This window comes from Brachypodium distachyon, chromosome 2 (assembly GCF_000005505.3).
Source record: "Brachypodium distachyon strain Bd21 chromosome 2, Brachypodium_distachyon_v3.0, whole genome shotgun sequence".
Classification (NCBI taxonomy): Eukaryota; Viridiplantae; Streptophyta; class Magnoliopsida; order Poales; family Poaceae; genus Brachypodium; species Brachypodium distachyon.
In genome coordinates, this window is record NC_016132.3 from 29,884,784 (window position 1) to 29,903,604 (window position 18,821).

Sequence of the window (18,821 nt, forward strand, 5' to 3'; positions counted from 1 at the left end):
GTTTGGTTCGGTTCGTCAAAGAGGAGTGGAGTGGCTGGAGAAGTGCTGCGACCATCCTAGGCATCGTCGACAAAGAGGAGGCATCCCAGGCACACGGGTGGCCAGGGGCGCGGGCGGCGGCACGGCCTGTGGAGGTCGGCCAGGGCTCGGCCAAGAGGAAGGGCGGCCTCCTGACAGGCTGACCCCGTGTGTCAGAGAGAGAAACGCAGGCAGATCTAAACCGTTGGTTAATTGACGGTCCAGATTAGAAGATACCACTTCGCGGAGGGTACAGAGATATAAAATGATCGTATATTAGTCACTTCAGATACTTTAATCCTAAAAACGTCCAAAATCTAAGTTCGAGTACCAAATTCGAATTAAACGACTGCGGATGCATTTTACTCCCCAAGAAAGAGAAAACCCTTCTTCGGACGCACTGCCTTCTCTTATCACTGAACCTCATGCCATATTGCCATGGCCTCATCGCCGGCGATAGCAGCCACAACCTCTGTCTCCTTTCCGTCTCTTCCATCGCTCCCCCAACGCTACTTGTCCCGCAGCCGCCGAACCGTCATCACCTCAGCCTTCGCCCGGCGCTTCCGCGGAATCAACCCTAGCCCCGTCCGCTCCCGCAGCAAGACCACTCCCACCTCCACCCCCACCCCCATCCCCACCCCCGACGACGGCTTCGGCGCCCTCGAGTCGGAGATCTGGCGCCTCCGCCGCCGGGCTGAGCTGCGACTCCAGCGCCTTGTCGCGGAGGCCGACGAGGCCTACAGCGACCTCCGCTCCTCCGTCCGCGTCGTCAGCAGTGACCGCGTGGTTCTGACCTTCCGCCGCTCTTCGCTGCGCTTCCTCGCTTCCGCCCTTCTATGGTCTCTCGCCCTCTCCGCCGCAGCGTGGGCGTTGCTGGGGCTGGTCTCACAGGCTTCGCGGCGCCAGCTATGGTGGCGGGGCTGGTGGGATAGACCGGAAAGTGGAGCTGTGGTGACGAAGAGGGACCGGAGCTTGGGAGGGAAGGAGGTGGTGGTCGCTCTGCCGTCAACTACGACGACTCCGGCCAGTCGCGTCCGGGAGCCAGCAAAGGAAGTCAGGAGGAGGGAACCACAGGCAAGGGTCCCAGAGTGGTGGCCGGAGATGGAAACGGAGGTGATGGAGCTGGGGCAGGAGACCGAAAAGTGGGCGAGACTGGTCAATAGATTGGTCCGAGGTGAATCCCTGCAAATATCTGAAACTACTTTCACACTGGCATGTTGTTTTGCTATGCTAATTTTTTTGTTTGTAGATTACACATGAAGTAAATATGAATACTGAATGTGTCCCGCCTTGCAAATAAAATAAGTATATCAAACAGAAAATGGTAATTACGAACTTCCTAATAATTTTATCCTTGTCGAAAAGTGGTAAAAGGCTAGAATGTGGGATTCATGAGGTTCTACTAACACTGTTTTATTTGTTTTGGTCATTACTTTCACTTAATTAATAGGCTTATAACAGAAGCGAGTTCTGCTAATAGCAAAACAAGTTATGTTTTGGTTGGAGTCCATTCGGCATTGATAGGAATGTGATGTTAGCATTGGTAGAAATATAGTACTGAATGAGGAATTGCTGCTAACCAAGTTTCTTTGTTCCTTGTCATACTTCATTCACAATTCAAGACCAAGCCATGTCAAATGCAAATGCAATTTCTTGTATTATAACTTTGATCTAATCATACTCACGAGAACTTCACATACTGTTTCATATCTCAAATCTTTAAATCTTTCTGTGTTCCAGCAATCATTGACAATAGGATCGCAGGGAGGGATTACAGATATGATGATGCGATTCAAGTTAGTTTTTTACCTGTTAATTTCAGACACTATATCACTTCCTATCTTTGAATCTGAGAAGCGCTAGCATCCTATTTGTACTATATGCTGTCTGCAGCAGGTAGGTCAGCATTCAGGGACAATCTGATAGAACGGCCTGGTCTTCTAGATAATGTTCTTACTGTTTTAGCACTTTAATATGGATATGGATTTCAAACCACTCTATTGGTTGGTGTTGTTAGCATATACACTTCTTGCCTGATCTTGCGCCTTGTCTGTCCGAGCTCTGGTTTCAAAGTCTGGAAGAATCTACTTTTCCTGTTTTGGTACAAAGCTAGGAGACTGTGAAGCTACCCAGAATTGCTCCCTCCAACTTAATAAAATTCACGTCCAGTTTTTCTGGATCTGGCTTCTCCAGCTTCTCCCCAGAAACCAGGAGTGAAGCCTGACAAATAGACATGTAGTGTTACGATCGTTACTACATAGATCATACTATATGGTAAATGAGACTACTCCAGAGAAAAACTAAACAATAAAAAGTATAAATACTTCTTTCATTGATTGATTTCCCATGGATGGTGCGGCGCCCCTCTTTATATAGAAATGGTTAGCCCCTAACAATAAGATCTAGTCTTACATTCTTACTAATTGATACTTTCGTAACTATGAGGTAATATTCCTAACCAGTAAGTGCTGGTGTTCCCAGCATCACGTCAAAGCCTCCTAAGGGCTGTGATCCCAATCCGTTGTGAATGCCGCTCTGTGCAGACCCAAGGCGCAAGATATGCCGGTTCTGGTGAGTCGATCACCATTGGTTACTGTCACCCGAAATCCGTCACGTGCCGGTTGGAGCGGGAGCCCGATCTGCTGTACCACATCACAAAGTTATCCATGGATCCAGAGTCAACCAAGGCCAGCAACTTGTGCCCATTTATGTCAACCTTCAAGCACATTGTATCGCTGGTGGAAATTTCCGACACCGCATACAATGAAATTACCAGCTCTGTTCCTTCTTCAATCGTTGCCCAGCTTTCCGCCATCTCTGTGGGAGTCGGTTTGTGGAAGGTCCTTGTTGGATTCCCTTGCACTGTGGTATTCGTTGTAGTGTTGCCAGTCGTTGCTCTGGAAGCAGTCATTGTTGTGAAGCGGTTCATTGGAGTCCCACGTCCTGTACCACGTTGCTTGCTGTTCTTCTTTTAATATGCACATGCTAAACTCATAGCTTTCTCTAGGTCGCATTGTTCCACGATTTGCATATCATACTGTATGTCTTCTTAAAGGCCTGCAATAAATAGCGCACCTAATGCTTCTCCTCCAATCGATCTGTGCGGAAGAGCCATGACCTCTTGATATGTCTCTAACAATCATTTTCTTTTTATGAAGTCTTCTACTCCCTCCGTCCAACAAAAGATGTCTCAACTTTGACTAAATTTGAATGCATCTATACACTAAGTAATGTCTAGATACATTCAAATTTTGACAAACTTGAGACATCTTTTGTTGGACGGAGGTAGTACTAGTTAATCCCTATAAACGCAAACAGCAGCTACAAGCTGATTACGACTCAACATGCGGATGCACTAGACTGGGGTAACACGAGCACCGACAGCTCTATCACAACACTAACTGACACATGTCTTCTCCTGTAGGTATTTCCCCACATGAAACATTCATCACAACACTGCCACCTTCTATGCATTTATTATTTATTCAACAACATGTGTTAGCCACTGCATTGATTTGTTACATAAATCAGCATAACTATTTTAACAATATGCTTTAAAGGAAGGATTCTGAAATATGCAAATATTATTGTTAATGGTTTATACTGGCAAACTTTGGTGCACCAGAAATGTCTCTGGAATAATGCTATGGTTTGTCTAACATGCCTTCTTACTACCTTAATCACTCCTTGCTTTTGAATTCAGCTCAGGCAATTATGCAAGATATCAGGTGTAAAGGTCTCATTCGATGCAGAGAATTCCCGTGATTCATTCTTTAGGGCAACAGTAAACTTTGTTCTGGATGATTGTAGCAGGTGTGTGTTGTTTCAGCCCAACATTTTTTCGGTTTCATATTATATGTTTTCAGCTCTTCCTGGGAAATATCTGCTACGAAAGGAGTTGTAAATTGTGCTTATTTTCTCTTAATGATTTAGTTTTAATCTATTGCCTACTCGATCTGCACGGTCGTGATATTTTGTTCTTAATAAAGAACAGCACAAGACATAGGAGCAGCACAAATCAATGGAGAGAATCCAAGAATGTTTCTTGCTGGTCTTGCAAGACATATTGGGCTGGATAAGATCCGTGCTGCCACACTTGTTTGTGCAGCAGTTGCTGCTCGCACACGTGGGTGCCTCTTGCAATCGTGGGTATGGATTTATATAGTTTTAGGCATGTGTACAGTCTTGTATATGTATCAGTCATGTTTTCTATCTTTTCATTGCCTGCAGGCTCTGGAGATTCAAGGAAAACGAGCAGAAGCTCTAGATGAGCTCATGAATATTTGCAGAATTCATCATGTGTTTCCCCCAGAAGAGAATTCTGTATGTATTTGATTTTTGAGCTTACTATTTTCTGCTTTCAATCTACTTTTCATCCCACATATAGCCCTAAATTGTTGGCCAAGTGGCCTCCTACATGATGTGTTGACAGCATATAACCCAAGGGATAACTATTGTAACTCTGAGATCAAGATGGATAATTTTGAGTGAGCTGGGGACGAAAGCTCAGTTGAGTTGATATAGTTTTCCAGGGTTTATCCTGCAGGGACCAAGAGTTAGTTTGTAGTGTGTTTGGCTTTGAGGCTTTACACAAGTTCCCCTTAGTCCTTGTTCGGTTTCAGAGTTCCCTGCCAGTATTAGAGGGGATTGAGGGGGATTGGTGGAAAACTGAACTACGATCCCCACATTCCCCCTTGATCCCCATCCGGTTGGGATTAACCAAACTAGCCCTTAGAACTTGGCTTTGGTTACCTGAGCTGGCTCACCACATCGTTGATTTCATGAAGATAAATGCTACTCCCTCCGATCCATATTAATTGTCAAAATATTGCATGTATCTAGACGCTTTTTAAGCATAGATACATCCATATTTGGGCAAATTTGAGACAATTAATATGGATCGGAGGGAGTATTTATTAATCATCATTACTATTACATGAAAAAAATATTCTCAGTTACTTTCTTGTTCATATGCAAATAACCTAAATAGAAAATAATTCAGGGATTATGATGTTGCATTTTTCAATGCTATTATCGCTATCCTCGTGTGGAAAAACATAATTTATGCAAGCTCTTTTGTCTTGCCATCTGCAGGCTGAAATGGAAATGGTTGCTGGTGGACTAAAAAAGAATTTGCAAGTTGCCGAGAGGATTCACCTTCTATCTCTATACAGGAGCATCTGTTCTACTGGTAATTTGAGAACTGTTGCAGAAGCTCTTGGCCTGGTAAGTGCTTGCCATTACCTGTGATTTGCTTTGCAAACATGCGTGTTTCCATGGTTGGAAATTGCACATCTGAATACTAAGTTACCATTGTCTGTTTTGAGCATGCTAGACTTCCCTGGATGTGTGAAAAATAGTCCGTGAAAATGACATCCTAGAAACATTAAGGACTTGAAGATGGCAAAAAGGGCAGAATATGACCCAACTTCCCCAACACAATTCTAGAAGAGGAATGAGCCTCTATTCTTACTCCTAGGGCATCCTTGAAGGGTTTTTGTATCTGCAAATAGTATTTCCACATCAGCCAAATTTAGATGAATTGAACCAGAACAAATCGTGGGATTTGAATATTAAAACTCTGTTTGGCATTTCTGTGACTTTCTGGAGGCACTTCACTTTTGCTACTTTGGAGTATCCTTTCTGACTCCATAATTGCAAAATAATAATTGGAATTAATATATTTCTACAATAGAACAGCAAACGATGAGTTGGATCTAAAAGTAAATAAGTAAAAATGTGCAAGAGCAACTGCTTTTTTTGCTGGTAGAGATCTGACTATCTGAGGGTTTGATAATTTGCCCCACTTGTGCTCAAATGATCATTTGCCATTACAAAGTAAAGTGAGCCAAAATGATCAAATTTGCCAGGTCCCATGAGGCCGTACCCAAGGTCGTAGACAGCCACAGCCTTGATATTTACAGTTCAATTAGTACTCTGGCCATGGTGTATGCTCCAAACGTAGTTATATTGTCCGTAGAATCCTACCCCAGCGTTTAGCTGGGCCTGAACTGGAGTTGAACCGGGCAGACTCTGGACCAGGCAAGCAAAAACCATGCTTATTTGAGGTATAGAGGATGATGTGTGGGCCCCCACTAGTCAGATCTGTGGTTAACCTGCCTGATTGCCAAATTACGGGTTTCTCTTAAACGATTAGCACAACAGTTGTGGTTATGTAATAAAAATTTCAAGAGTTGTGGTTTTTGATAACAAAGTTCCAAAAGTAAGGGTTTCTTAATACTTACCGTAAATTTTTAGACAGGTTATTTGCTTGATGGTATTGTTTTCCTGTCGTGCAGACCTTGCCGGATCAATGAAGCGCCAGTCATCGAAGGGTCCGTTTTGCCCATATTTTGAAGCTCCAATTTCCTGTTGCCAAGCCTCATTAACGTTTGAAGGCTCGAATCTTCTAAATTACACAGTAGGAGTACATAGTTGAGCTTTCGGTATCATTGTTTTTCAGAATATGCAAAATGCTACTAGCACCAGATGTCAAGAATGCATTTTGTTCTCCGTTGCATCAAATTGATGCACGGTCAGGTCGTTTTTTGTTAGTACAATTGTATGAAATCATTTAGTTCTTTTCCTTTGTAACCGGATGTAACCCAATTCTGGAATATATTTTTTTGGACCATTAACTGATCTTATGAACTTAAAGCTTCTGGTATTGGTCATAGCGGTTTCAAATTTTCTATGGAAGGTCATCATGGCCTCGGATCCATAATAATTCTACTAAACTGGTGGCACTTATTGTGAATCATAAGTGAATCGGAAGGAGCATGAAATGCTGTTGTTTTATTAAGAAAACTAAGCCTAGTCCACCAGTGGGCTGCAAACTTGACTTTCCTAACCACGGTAGAGGAAGAATCATCGTACCTTTATTTTCTTACGACATAGCATCTCCGCAATAGCGTTGCCAATGAAGACCACAAGGTCTAGATGCGTAGAGGCGAACCCAAGGTTCCTCCAATCTCATAGCGCCAAGATGGCGCATGAGTGATGTTAGGGAAACCTGCGAATTCCGATGAAAACGCAGTGTGATTCTAACTTAAAATACTATTTTCTTCTTTTGTCCTGCTGCCGGCTTTTAGTTCCATGCCAGAGCTACTCCCTCAATTTCAAAACACAACTCATATAGATTTTTCTCATTTGTTCCAAAACACACCTCATTTTTCTCTTGGTATCCGCATCCGACCAATAACTACTCACATCTATTTATTATTAATCCAATATGAGTGGTCAGGCACTAAAAACGAGAGTTATCTTGGTACAAGTGCACAAATCTATATGATTTGTGTTTTGGAACTGAGGGAGTAGTCAGTTAGCTAGCCTTTTTTTTAGAAACATTCGGCTTTATTGAATCAATAAGCAGAGTACACAGGATCGAGAAACTGAAACAAAAATCGACAACAAAGATCACTAATGAAACTAAAAGTTATTTGATGTAAAAATTCTAAATCCGTCAGTTGTATCTTGAAATTTCTCCATATCTCTAGTGATGAAATTGCAGAAGACCAGATCTGCATAGGTTGGACTAACCTCGTAGGTTTTAAATAGCCGCTTGAGTCGCTCACCGCAACCGATGAGAATCTAAGATCGTTGAACAGACTTCGGCCGAGGACACACTCCTTGCAAGGCAGGTTGTCGAACCGCTGATTCGTCACCGAACCGACGAGAAAGAAAACCAAAATAACGAGAAAAAACTAACCACGAGATCTACTAGCTCCATGAAGTAAATCAAGTTGATTACGCCCGGAAGAGGATGGAGCCGGCATACCATTATTCTATACGACGTCGCCTCCTCTGCCGAACACCGCCGCGAGGACACAAAACTTCACAAAGAATGTACACAAACAACAACCATACGTTGATCTATGGTTCCCCTCGTCATCCAATGCCAAATCGGTGATCGAAGACGAGGGAAACCGAAAAAATTCTTGCTTCTGGCGGCTAGGGTTCAACCTCGTCAACCGGCCACGCACAATATGACCTGGGGAGATTACGAGAGCGTGCAACTGGGCACTCAAAGAACAACCTCATATATCTCCCGGTATATGCATGCGTCAGTTAGATAGCCTACGAAAATTCCTATTAGGTCCCGTTGCCCATGCATCATGGTATCTGGGCATCTCTTGCAGGTGCTCGGAAGAAGACAGTTGCAGATCAGCGACCGACGGCGACGGAGGAACTCGGTGGCGGGGCAGATGCTCCGGTGAGGTATCTTCACTGGAGGATGCCAGTCGGCGGTCCCATCCTGGTGTGGGCTTGGATCTACATGGGGAGGGGAGGTGCGTGGTCCTGGCGCCGTCACTCAGGAGAAGAGGCAGGGGCGAGCGATTGGGAAGAGGCAGGGACGGAGAATCGATTCGGGAAAGGGCAATTTGGTTGTAAATCAGGAGAAAAGCGATTCGCGGGATACCGAGAAGCTCGGGAAGCGCCTCTTTCGGTGCTTCCTGGTACCAACGAGAAAAAGAATGGGCTTCGAAGATAATCTAACTGAGAATTTTTTTTTCTACTCCCTCCGTCACATATTAAGTGATTCAAATTCGTCCAAATATATCCGTATCCATGCTTAAAAAACGTCTAGATACATGTAATATAAAGTTAATTAATACGGGACGGAGGGAGTAGATGATAGCTTAAGGCTTCCTAGGACCTAGAACCACAAGAAAGGGGTCATTGTCTTGCATTAAATCGTGGTAGGTGATGGCCTTTCGGTCCAGCTATGCGCAATGCATACCACCTGGATCGGCACAGGTTGCATGCTTTGGCTTCCTTTACTTGGTGTTTGGTTGAGGAGATGAAGTGGAATTTAATGAAATGGTTCCAAAAAGTAAGATGGTTCTTGTGTTTGGTTCATAGAATAGAGAAAGTGGAATGGAACCATTTAGTTTCTCAAAAGTGAATATTCTTCTAAACATCCCATTTCTCAAAAACGTAGGAATCATATGTTTCTCTAACCATCCCATTTCTCAAAACAAATCATATGTTTCCAACTGGAATCATTATTTCTAGGTGTTTGGTTAGTAGAATATGAAGAAGTATAACAGTTCTGTTCCATTCCTATAGGGACTGAATCGTTCCATACCATTCCACCCCGCTCTGCAACCAAACATTGGACGACCTACCCCCTTCGAGAACGCTTGCCGGTCCGTCACCACCGCCCGCCACCCCCGGCGAGGCACCAGCCGGGGCCGCGGGCCACGCTGTGCGCTAGCATCCCGGCAAGTGGCGGCCACAACTCCTGCCAGAGCCGGAGGAGCGCAGGGAGGCGAATCCCAGTCCGGATTCCGTCCCCGGTCAGACATCGTTCCGTGCGCCCACTCTAGATCCGACGGTCCTAGCCACCCGCGACGCGCACGGGCAGCTTCGCGCTCGGTGTGCCCCCGGTGCCGCCCGCGCCGCCAAGCATGTCACCGCTGTGCGTGAAGAGCGACACGAAGCCCCGCTCCGCGCCAAGGCGCGAGCTCTACGCGCGGGGGTGGCGGCCCTCCTCCTCGCGGGATGGTCGCGGCCACCCTCCTCGTGGATCCGATAGCGGCGTCTCTCCACCTAACGGGATCCGGTCGCCAGCGGCCCTCCTCACCACTGGCCATACATCCCGTGGCCGCGGCCATCCCCCTAGAAGATCTCGTCGCCGGAGCTCTGGAGGAGGCACAGGTGCCAGGGAGGAGGAAGGCCTGTCGTCGGCGGATGAGGAGCTGTTGCCTCCGTGCCCAGTTTTGCTTCCGGATGTTTTTTTTTTCATCTTTGTATCAATCAAGTAGCTCCAGGTCTGGCCTTGATTTGGGTTTACAATTTTTGTTGGATCTATTTTTCGGTAGTTCCCGCTTTTTGTTCCCGTAAATTTTTTGGCTCGGCTTGTTGATTTTCGGTTTAGTAGCTTCTTCTCAGTTGATTGAAATTTGACCCTAGTCTTCTTAGTTCATGTCTTAGCCACCTATTGATGGACATGCTCTAAAATTTGATGGATGGAAATAGCGCCCGCAGATGATCTCGTTTAAAATCTCAGTGTTTTTTTGGGTCAAAATATCAGTGCAAATCATTGGCTCGGGGGTTGACTTGAGGTGGACCGGCCCAAGAGATCCATCGGGACACCGATGTGCCACTCCAAAAACAGTCCGCACCTCCAACTCTAGGTGGACGCCGAGCCGGCTCGGCTCGGCCCGAGCTCGCCGCCGGCGAGCTGAGCCCGGCTCGGCCCGAAAACCTGCCGAGTCATTTTGGCCGAGCTCCCGACACCCAGTTCGGGCTGGCTCGGTCTGGCTCGGTCCAGACGGCAGAGCAGCGATCAGCTGGCAGTAGCAGCGTCAGCAGCAGGCCAGCAGCACAGCAGCGTTCAGCAGCAGCACAACAGCAGCACAGCAGCAAGCAGCAGCGTTCTCCTTCGCAGGCTGGTCCTTCTCCATGGCGGTGGGCCGGCGGCCGGCGCCCGGCGCTAGCTCGTGCCCTGAGCTGCGTGCGGCGGCAGCGGCAGCGGGCACGAGCGCGTGGTCGGGGGTGCCTGCTTGCGAGCGAACTCGCTCGGGGTGCGGCGGCTGCGGCGGTGGGCGACTTGCGGGCAGCGGCGGCTGCGAGCTCGCTCGCTCGGGGTGGGGATTGGGGAACGAACGGGACGAGGACGACCGAGTCGGGACTTGACCTAACTCGCGTGGTATTCCTGCCGGGCTGGGCCTGAATCGATTGGGGAATCGGGAGGTGGGCCAAACTCGCGAGCTGGCTCGGCTCGGCCCGAAGATTTCACGAGCCGTTTTCGTGGGCTCGGCTCGGTCCGGTCGAAAAAAAGACGAGCTCGGGCCGAGCTGGCTCGGCTCGCCGTGGGCTCGGTCCAGCTCACCGAGCTGGGCTCGTATGTTCCAGGCGGAACCCCAACACTCCTACGAGAATTTTGAATGTTCCCACCACCCTTATTTGGGCCGGCCAGCCCAGTACGCTCTACTGTTCAATACGTTATATTGGAACAAAAAGCTGTGGCCTGACCCTGAAAACATGTGAAAAAGGTAAACGATGATTGGAAGGCCATTCCGAGACTCCTGGATATGGGAACCAAAAATCCGTATCCTAAGAAGTACTACTACTAAGTACCCAAGGGGGAAAGCTAACACTACTACTCCTACTAAGTACCTAAGGGGGAAAGCCTAATAAGCAAAGGTTCATAAGCTAGCTAGCTGCACGTTTGCAGCTGGAGGCCTCGGCGGATGGCTCGATTTACTTCATGTCTTTCGGTGGTTCCTGCGTTCAGTCTCCTCGCTTCCCTCCGATCCTCTTTCCCTCCTTTTTTTAGATCATCAATTCCCCAGCTCTATTAGCTGGTGCTTTTGCAATTTTGCTAGTTGGCGATTGGTTGCTGCCTCGCTTAGTCGCTGGATAGTGCAATCCTGCTGCAGAACCGGTACCTCGTTTCTTATATTATTTCATTCATCACTTCACCACCAAATCTCCCAACCTCTCATTACTTGTGAATTTCTTTTCTATTTTTGATCAATCTATCTGTTTAAATTCTTCTATATGTTAACAAGTTAATTTAAGAGTAAATTGCATCACACGCCCTAATTCTTTCACAAAGATCCCAAGTTAGTCCTATTTCTTTGAACCTGTATATTTTAATCCTAATAGTTTCATAAGTGCTTCAACATAGGTCGTATTGTGGTTCGGACGCATGGTTATTTGGGCCCACATGTCAGGTGCCAAGCTGGACACACTTTTGCTAAAAACCTCCTGCCTTTTTCTACATCTCCCCCGTCTCTTTCTTTCTATCTCTTCTGCTCTCGTTTCTCTCCACCAAATTCATCGAAGTTGACAAACAAGTCATCGAGGAAGTACGCAGCGCCCGCCGAGGACCCGCCGAGGAGCTCCGAGATTCTGCGGGGCGGCCAGGGAGGAGCTCGGGGATTCAGCGCCGACGGCCAGGGAGAAGCTCAGGCGTAGAGAGAGCAAAAAGGGAAAATTTCTACAGAGGCGGCGCTTGCCCGGGAAAAGGAGGAAGGCGGCGAGCTTGAGGGGAGATGGAGGCAACGCTGTTGGGGAAGGGGAGAGCCGGTGTTGCCCGGGGTAGGCGAGGGGGCGACGTGCGGGCTAGGGAGAAGAACACCAGGGACTGCGAAACGGAAGGACCTGAAACGTAGGGGGGGTTTCTGTAAGATGGCAAAGCCACATCCTGACCTAACATGTGGGCCCAATCCGCCGAGGCTTTTGCAAAAGAATTAGGACTTGTGATACGTTTTACTCTTAATTTAATAAATAAATTTGTCTTTGTGTAGTTTGTTATGCTTCCAATATCAGAGATGAAAGGAAGACACCATCAATATACAATTTTACAAGACGATTGCTTTAAGGTGCCAAAAATGCAATTCTTAGCGTTGAAATTCAAATTTAATTTTTCGTTATATACTCGCCTGCTCGCAGACATTTGTTGATGTGCTTTATATCAATATATTACATTGAGACTTTATATGTTATAATGGTTTATCTCTCGTATAATTGATGCCTTTCTCTTTCTCACCCTCCTCGCACTCAAATCCTGGCTCCGCCTCTTTTTTTTTCTTTGAGGGAAAGACAGTAGATCAATTGATCTACTGTAAATATTTATTGCTAAAATATGTATATCGTTACATATACAATGGGTTATCTAAAAGTTCTAAGCCAATCACCCATGCATGCATATTTCTTTCTTTTGGCTCGATGGAAGATAAGATTCATCTCTTCGATGAAGATACGTCGGCATCTATAGAGAGATGGCTGGACATTGTTAAAAATGAAATCATTGCTAGTCTTTCAAATGCTCCAACACGTCAAGGTAGCAATTTCCATGAAGAATGGTACATCAAGCTGCCTCTTGATCTCAATCAGATTTTGGTGAACATTCACCCTAATGCAAACTAAGGGCAGAGGTAACGCCAGCAAAGCGAGCGCAAATGGGCAATGTAAGAAGAGATGATCTCTAGTTTCCATGCCATGAGATTCTGCTGACAGAGCACATTAGTGTAAAATGACAGGTGGAAGTTCTTCCTGATGAGCATTGCTCTGGTGTTCAATCTATCGATGAGGAGCAGCCAACAAAAAATCTTATGTTTGAGTTGATAGCCTGAATCCCAAATTCATTTAAATGTTGCTTGAATGTTTTTTTAGGGAAAGAGACAATAGGCTAAAAGCCTATTGCCATGTATTAAATTAATAGAAAAAAAGAGTATATGTACAAAATAAAAAGTGAAAAATCATCTAAAGGAAGCTATCCAGGCTTCAAAGCCTTTGAGCCTTTTTCTTTTAGCTCTGTGCCAGACAAGATTGAGTTCTTCGATAAAGATTTTCCTGCAGCGATATAAGCTAGGCTGAACATTGTTGAAGATATAGTCATTCAGAGTCTTCCAAATACTCCATGCAGCAAGGATCTGAATTTCCATATGGAAATGCATATCAAGAATATCTTTGAGATGAGAGATGTTATCGTGTATGTCATCTTTAACTTGGAACCGTAGGTTCAGATATTTCCAGCAAGCATCGGCAAAAGGACATTCAAAAAAGAGGTGGTCTCTCTTCTCAATATCTCCACTTCCACACATGACACATGTGTAAGTAGGAAGATGAAATTGCCTTCTTTGAAGAATGGCTCTGGTGTTGAGTCTATCAATCAGTAGTAGCCAAAAGAAGATTTTGTGTTTGAGCTAGCAGCATGATGCCCATATCCAATGGAAGCTGGCAGAGAAATCAGTGTGCTCAATTTGAGCCTCATAGGCCTTGGTAGGTATGAAAGAATTCTTACTCCAGATGTAAGTCCATTCATCATTATCTGCTGAAGTTGGCCAGTTCTGAATGGTGTCATTAAGCTGAATAAATTGCTCATATGCAGTAGTAGACAGATCAGGTAGATGGAATTGGCATTTGAGATCTTCAGTTCTGATCATGTCATAAGCAGTGGTGTTTGGATTTGTAGCAAAAGAGAAGAGGTGAGGCCACTGCTGTTTGTAAACAGGCATTCTTCCAATTGTCCTTCCAGAAGAGAATAGATTTGCCACTATGTAGGTTGCAGACAGCCAAACGTTTGCAAGTGTACAGAAGCTTGATAACATCTTTCCACCAGAAGGATGTATTTGTGGCTTGTTGAGGTGGCAGACCATCTTGGTAATAATGTTGCTTGAATGTCAATATGATCAACAAGAGAATTCTAAAGTTTAGCTCCAGAAAAGCTCTCTTTAGCTCCAACAGTGGACCATGAATCAAGGGCCTGATCAATGACAAGGTGATCAATTGTGGTCCTTCTTAGGAGAATACCAATACGATTTTTGAGGAGTGTTCACTCGTGACTGCTCGTCTCCGTCCGTCTAAGTCTAAGTCCGTCTAAGTCCCTTTGACTGTTGTGGCTGCCAAGGCGCAGGCTGAATTAGCATATCTAGGTTGCTGTAAAAAAAAAGGCTGTGTGTATCGATTGATGCAGAGACCGGAGATCTTTTCCTCTTTTCGAAAAAAAAGGTTGCTGTAAAATTAAATCTGGCATTCAGCCGTTTGCTTTTTTCTTTAGGGCAAAGACACAGTCATTCAATTAGATGAAAAGAAACTGTACATGGAGGACCTAAGAAAAGTCCCCGAAGAGGGAGGGAGGAGTAAAAAACAAGAAAGTGCTGCTATTTAGCATTTCTGGTCTGCATTATAGGATCTGATTTGATTTTCATATTGTGATTTTCTGGTATAAATCTGTACTAAAACTACCTACTATTATTCAACATTTGCCGACATCGCCATTCTTTATGTCCTCCAAACCAGTGCTCCGAAGTAGATGTCGCCGCGCCTAACCTAACCGCGCGCACCAGGCCTGCCGCGTTAACTATTTCTTTTGTGAGATGCCGCGTTCACTATGTATGAATGCAGAGCCACAACGCGAAGTGCTGTCCTAGGCAGAAGCCCACCGGCTAACCTGCGTCATTCGTTATCCAAAGTGGACAAACCATCAGCACTAGTGTGACAAATGTGACCAACGAATCCCAAGTGCTCCCTCCATAAAGAGGTGCATGCTTGCCACTCTTATTTTTTATTTTTTTTATTTTTTTTCCGGCTAGGTAGAGCCAGATAGAGGTGCATGCTTACCACGAGGACATGACCCTGCTACTATATAAGAAGCACGATCTAGCAGGAGAAGGCAGCAGCGACGACTAATAGTGTAAGCAAAGCATAAGTTTAGTGATCATCACAGCAAATAATTAAGCAGAGGGATCGATCGAGATGACAATGAGGCCGGTCATCCTTGTTGCCCTGGCCGCGGTGCTGACTGCTGGTGTCATGCTTGAAGGGGGTGCCGAGGCCGCCGGGGAGTGCGGGAGGTCCTCCCCGGACCGGATGGCGCTGCGAATGGCGCCGTGCATCTCGGCGGCGGACGACCCGAACTCCGCACCTACGAGTAGCTGCTGCTCGGCTGTGCACACCATCGGCAAGAGCCCCAGTTGCCTGTGCGCCGTCATGCTCTCCAACACGGCCAACATGGCCGGAATCAAGCCGGAGGTCGCGATCACCATTCCCAAACGCTGCAACATGGCCGACCGCCCCATTGGCTACAAGTGCGGAGGTACGCTCCATTGACACATGTGTTGTCACGAATAATCTGCTAAATTAGTAGTGCCTTGTTGCTTCAAGCTAGCTGAATGTATATAGTACGTTCTCAGTTTTGTAGCAATGCTAAATCCAGTTTCTTTGATATTTCACAGATTACACGCTGCCCTGATAAGCTAAGCTATGCATGCTACGGATCAAGATGAATATATGGCGCCGTGGAAGGCTTAATAATCTGTGTGGCAATAAGCGAGTCCTGCATACGGGTACCGCTCACGTCGGGCGGGCTGTCGTACGTAGTAACATCGTTACGCGCGTGTGTGCTTGTGGGAATATGTTCCCAACCGTATATCATGTTTCGTTTGTGCTTTTTCGAAAAAAAAAATGTTTCGTTTGTGCTAAATAAGAGTGAACGTCTCTTTGTTCTATAATCATGCGTACTTCAGCAAGGCCTTCAACTTTTTTTTTCTTAGAGAAAAGGTATAAGCCCGGCCTGTTCCATTTTCATCGAAACGAAACGTACAGTCGTTTAAGCTCCACTTACAAACCCAAAACGGGCCATACCAAGATGCAGAAATATCGAAAGTAAAAAACGTCTGAGTAGGTGCACTAAAGTACATCATATCGAAAGAAGCGAGCAAACTACTCAGAAGAGCTTTCTGTCATTCAGAATAAGTGTCCCCGGGGCCGAGAGAGAAGTGCACCTTTTCTTGATCACCGCGATCAGGGAATTTCCGTTGCCTTGATCTCCAACAGGATTTGCAGATCTTTCGCTTTCGTAAGAACAACAATCGCTTCAAAAGGACCTGTATGTTCAGCTAGTTAAGACAAGCAAACAACAGGTCATTACGGAACATAGTCCACATATATAGAAGCAGCAATAAACATACTGATAATTCAATTTCTCTTGTCACATTGCCCATAGGTAGCCATTTCTGCAAAGGAGCAGATCAAAGGTTTTCTGAATAATTTCAGAATATTCTGAAGTATCAATATACCAACCATACAATCAAAAAATAGACGGGTCACAGATTCAGGTTCATTGCAGAATAGGCATGGTTTATCATCAATCTCCTGTCTTTTACTGAGATTGTCTCCGGTGAGCGGCTTGTTATTATTCAAAAGCCATAAGAACATATGAATCCTAGGGGGATGTTAATTTGCCAAAGCACACGAACATAAAGAGGGGTTATACCCATAACAAAGTTGACCACAACATATAAAGATTGTGATCTATCACAAAAACTAACACTTGACAAGATTTGAGATAGAACTCCCAATTGCTCTAGTAATATAGCTCGAAAGCCTCTTCTAAGGGTAAGTTTGATATTGTGTTTCCATCCCAGACCTCGCTCAAGGTTGCTAATTGTTCATTGCAAATAACATACAAGTCCCAAAATTGAATAGCCAAGGTAGAGCCTCCAAACCATTGGTCGTCCCAAAAATGTATGGATTTACCATCTCCCACGGTCCATTGGTAACCCAATTTAGTAACTTTGATATCCCACATCACTCCTCTCCAGAAGGTGGATCCGGAGTGATCATCACGAGCAAAGATATTAGGATTGGAGACCTCATATTCGTGATTTACAATATGTTTCCAAAGACGATTATTATCTTTTATATAATGATAGATCCAGGAAGAAAGGAGGGAGATATAAAGATATCTTAGGTTTGGAATTCCAAGACCCCCATATTCTATTAGGTCCTCAACTTGTCACATGGTGGCAGAAAATAAATGAACCTGTGGAAGCAGGGCCGTAGCTACGAATTTAGGGCCCCTGTGCAAAACCCAACAGGAGACACTAAAATTGGGATAGTCTGCAGATAACTAGAATATATTTTTCAAACAGAACCAAAACAAATGGTTCCATTTTGAGATATTTTTTTTGTTTTGTATTTTTTTTGTGTCGAACTCTGATCGTGGCCAACGGGAATCAGATATAACTTCTTTTTTAGAATAATCAGATATTGTGAGATAGAGATAGGCAATCAAAGGGGGGGTGAATGATTGCGCGGAAGCAAATTAAAACTTTTCCTGAAAGTTCAAACCCTAAATCACCTTTCTGTCCGTGATAGTAAAACAGCCTTAACTTTTGATTGGATGAACCAAAAAATACGTATGAGTATGCAAAAGAAAGGTATTGAAATTATCTAACCAAGGAAATAAGAATAAGCTCAATTGGACTTACCAATCAAAAGATATGATCAAATCAGTAACAGCTGACAGAAAGTTACGAGAATTAATCTATAATCGATTTCGAGGAACAACAAGAAAGATGAAATAATCACGATCTTCCTTGATCTCATGGTAAACCTGCAGAAAAGTATTATGAACTCGTGATAAACCTGCAGCAAAGTGTTAGAAAGATCTAGCACGAAGAATCCACGAAGAATCGAGAAGAACAGAGATGACACCGCCAATTAATTTCTTTATTGCAACGATGTCGATCGATTACAAAAGATGCAACCATGCATCCAAGAACTCTCCAAGAATTGATCTAGATCCAAAGCTCTGAGTTCCCTCACGTCTTTGCTAAAACCCTAACTAGGACGTCCTCTATTTATAAGGGAAAATTCGTGACCCTAAACCGAGTCCGAATCCAACACGAACTCCTCTGTCCCGGTCGGTATTTTGCCCGTGAGGCCCGCATACGACCTCGGATTGAGATGACTCCAAAAGAAAAGTTGTTCGTCTTGACGACGCGCACAACTTTCATGTGGACCATGTTTCCATCGGACGCCATATTCAGGACGCTACTGTTTAATCTTTAAACAGCTCTCATCCAGCCACGGCTGGATCTACATGTCGTCACATCGATGCCACTCCATGCCATCAACTCTTCTTGTGATGTCTTCAAAACTCGACCATCACGTGTCGAATATCTCCAATACCGTACATCTCCGGTATAAACAACGTACGACAAACCGGTGCCCTCCCGGATCATCGTAACCTTCACTTTCATTGTTCCTTTGCACGAACGTCCCGCATGACCTTGATACCTTGACCTCAGCTTCTCCCAAGGTTCGTCCCTCGATCCCGGCATCGACCACGTTCCTCTAGCTCCGGCCACACCTGAAAGCGAACACACAAATAACCAGTACGATCACAAGTCCACGACTTGACTCAGGTTAAGTTTCACACAACTCACGCCACGATTTTTTTGTTTATTTTGTCATATTTCATTTTTCTTTGTTGTAATGAGCATTATGAAACATCATGAACATGATAATTGTGCATCCAAGTCATGTAAAAAGTAGTTGTA

The 18,821-nt window shown here is 45.1% G+C and overlaps 2 protein-coding genes across 2 annotated transcripts; both read left to right on the plus strand.

Moving 5' to 3' along the window:
- Positions 1-438: 438 nt before the first annotated feature.
- LOC100822638 lies at positions 439-6,685 on the plus strand (the record flags this gene model as incomplete). The annotated part of the gene is made up of 7 exons (XM_003568616.4): positions 439-1,192; positions 1,759-1,814; positions 3,722-3,831; positions 4,008-4,167; positions 4,249-4,341; positions 5,113-5,244; positions 6,318-6,685. Coding segments are annotated over 7 exons (1,323 nt in total), but the record flags the coding sequence as incomplete, so codon positions are not given.
- Positions 6,686-15,130: 8,445 nt separating this feature from the next.
- Positions 15,131-15,986, plus strand: LOC100824383 (non-specific lipid-transfer protein 4). The gene is made up of 2 exons (XM_003568622.4): positions 15,131-15,571; positions 15,711-15,986. The coding sequence occupies exons 1-2, from the start codon at positions 15,232-15,234 to the stop codon at positions 15,725-15,727; spliced, it is 357 nt and encodes a 118-aa protein (XP_003568670.1). The 5' UTR covers positions 15,131-15,231; the 3' UTR covers positions 15,728-15,986.
- The last annotated feature ends 2,835 nt before the right edge of the window (positions 15,987-18,821 follow it).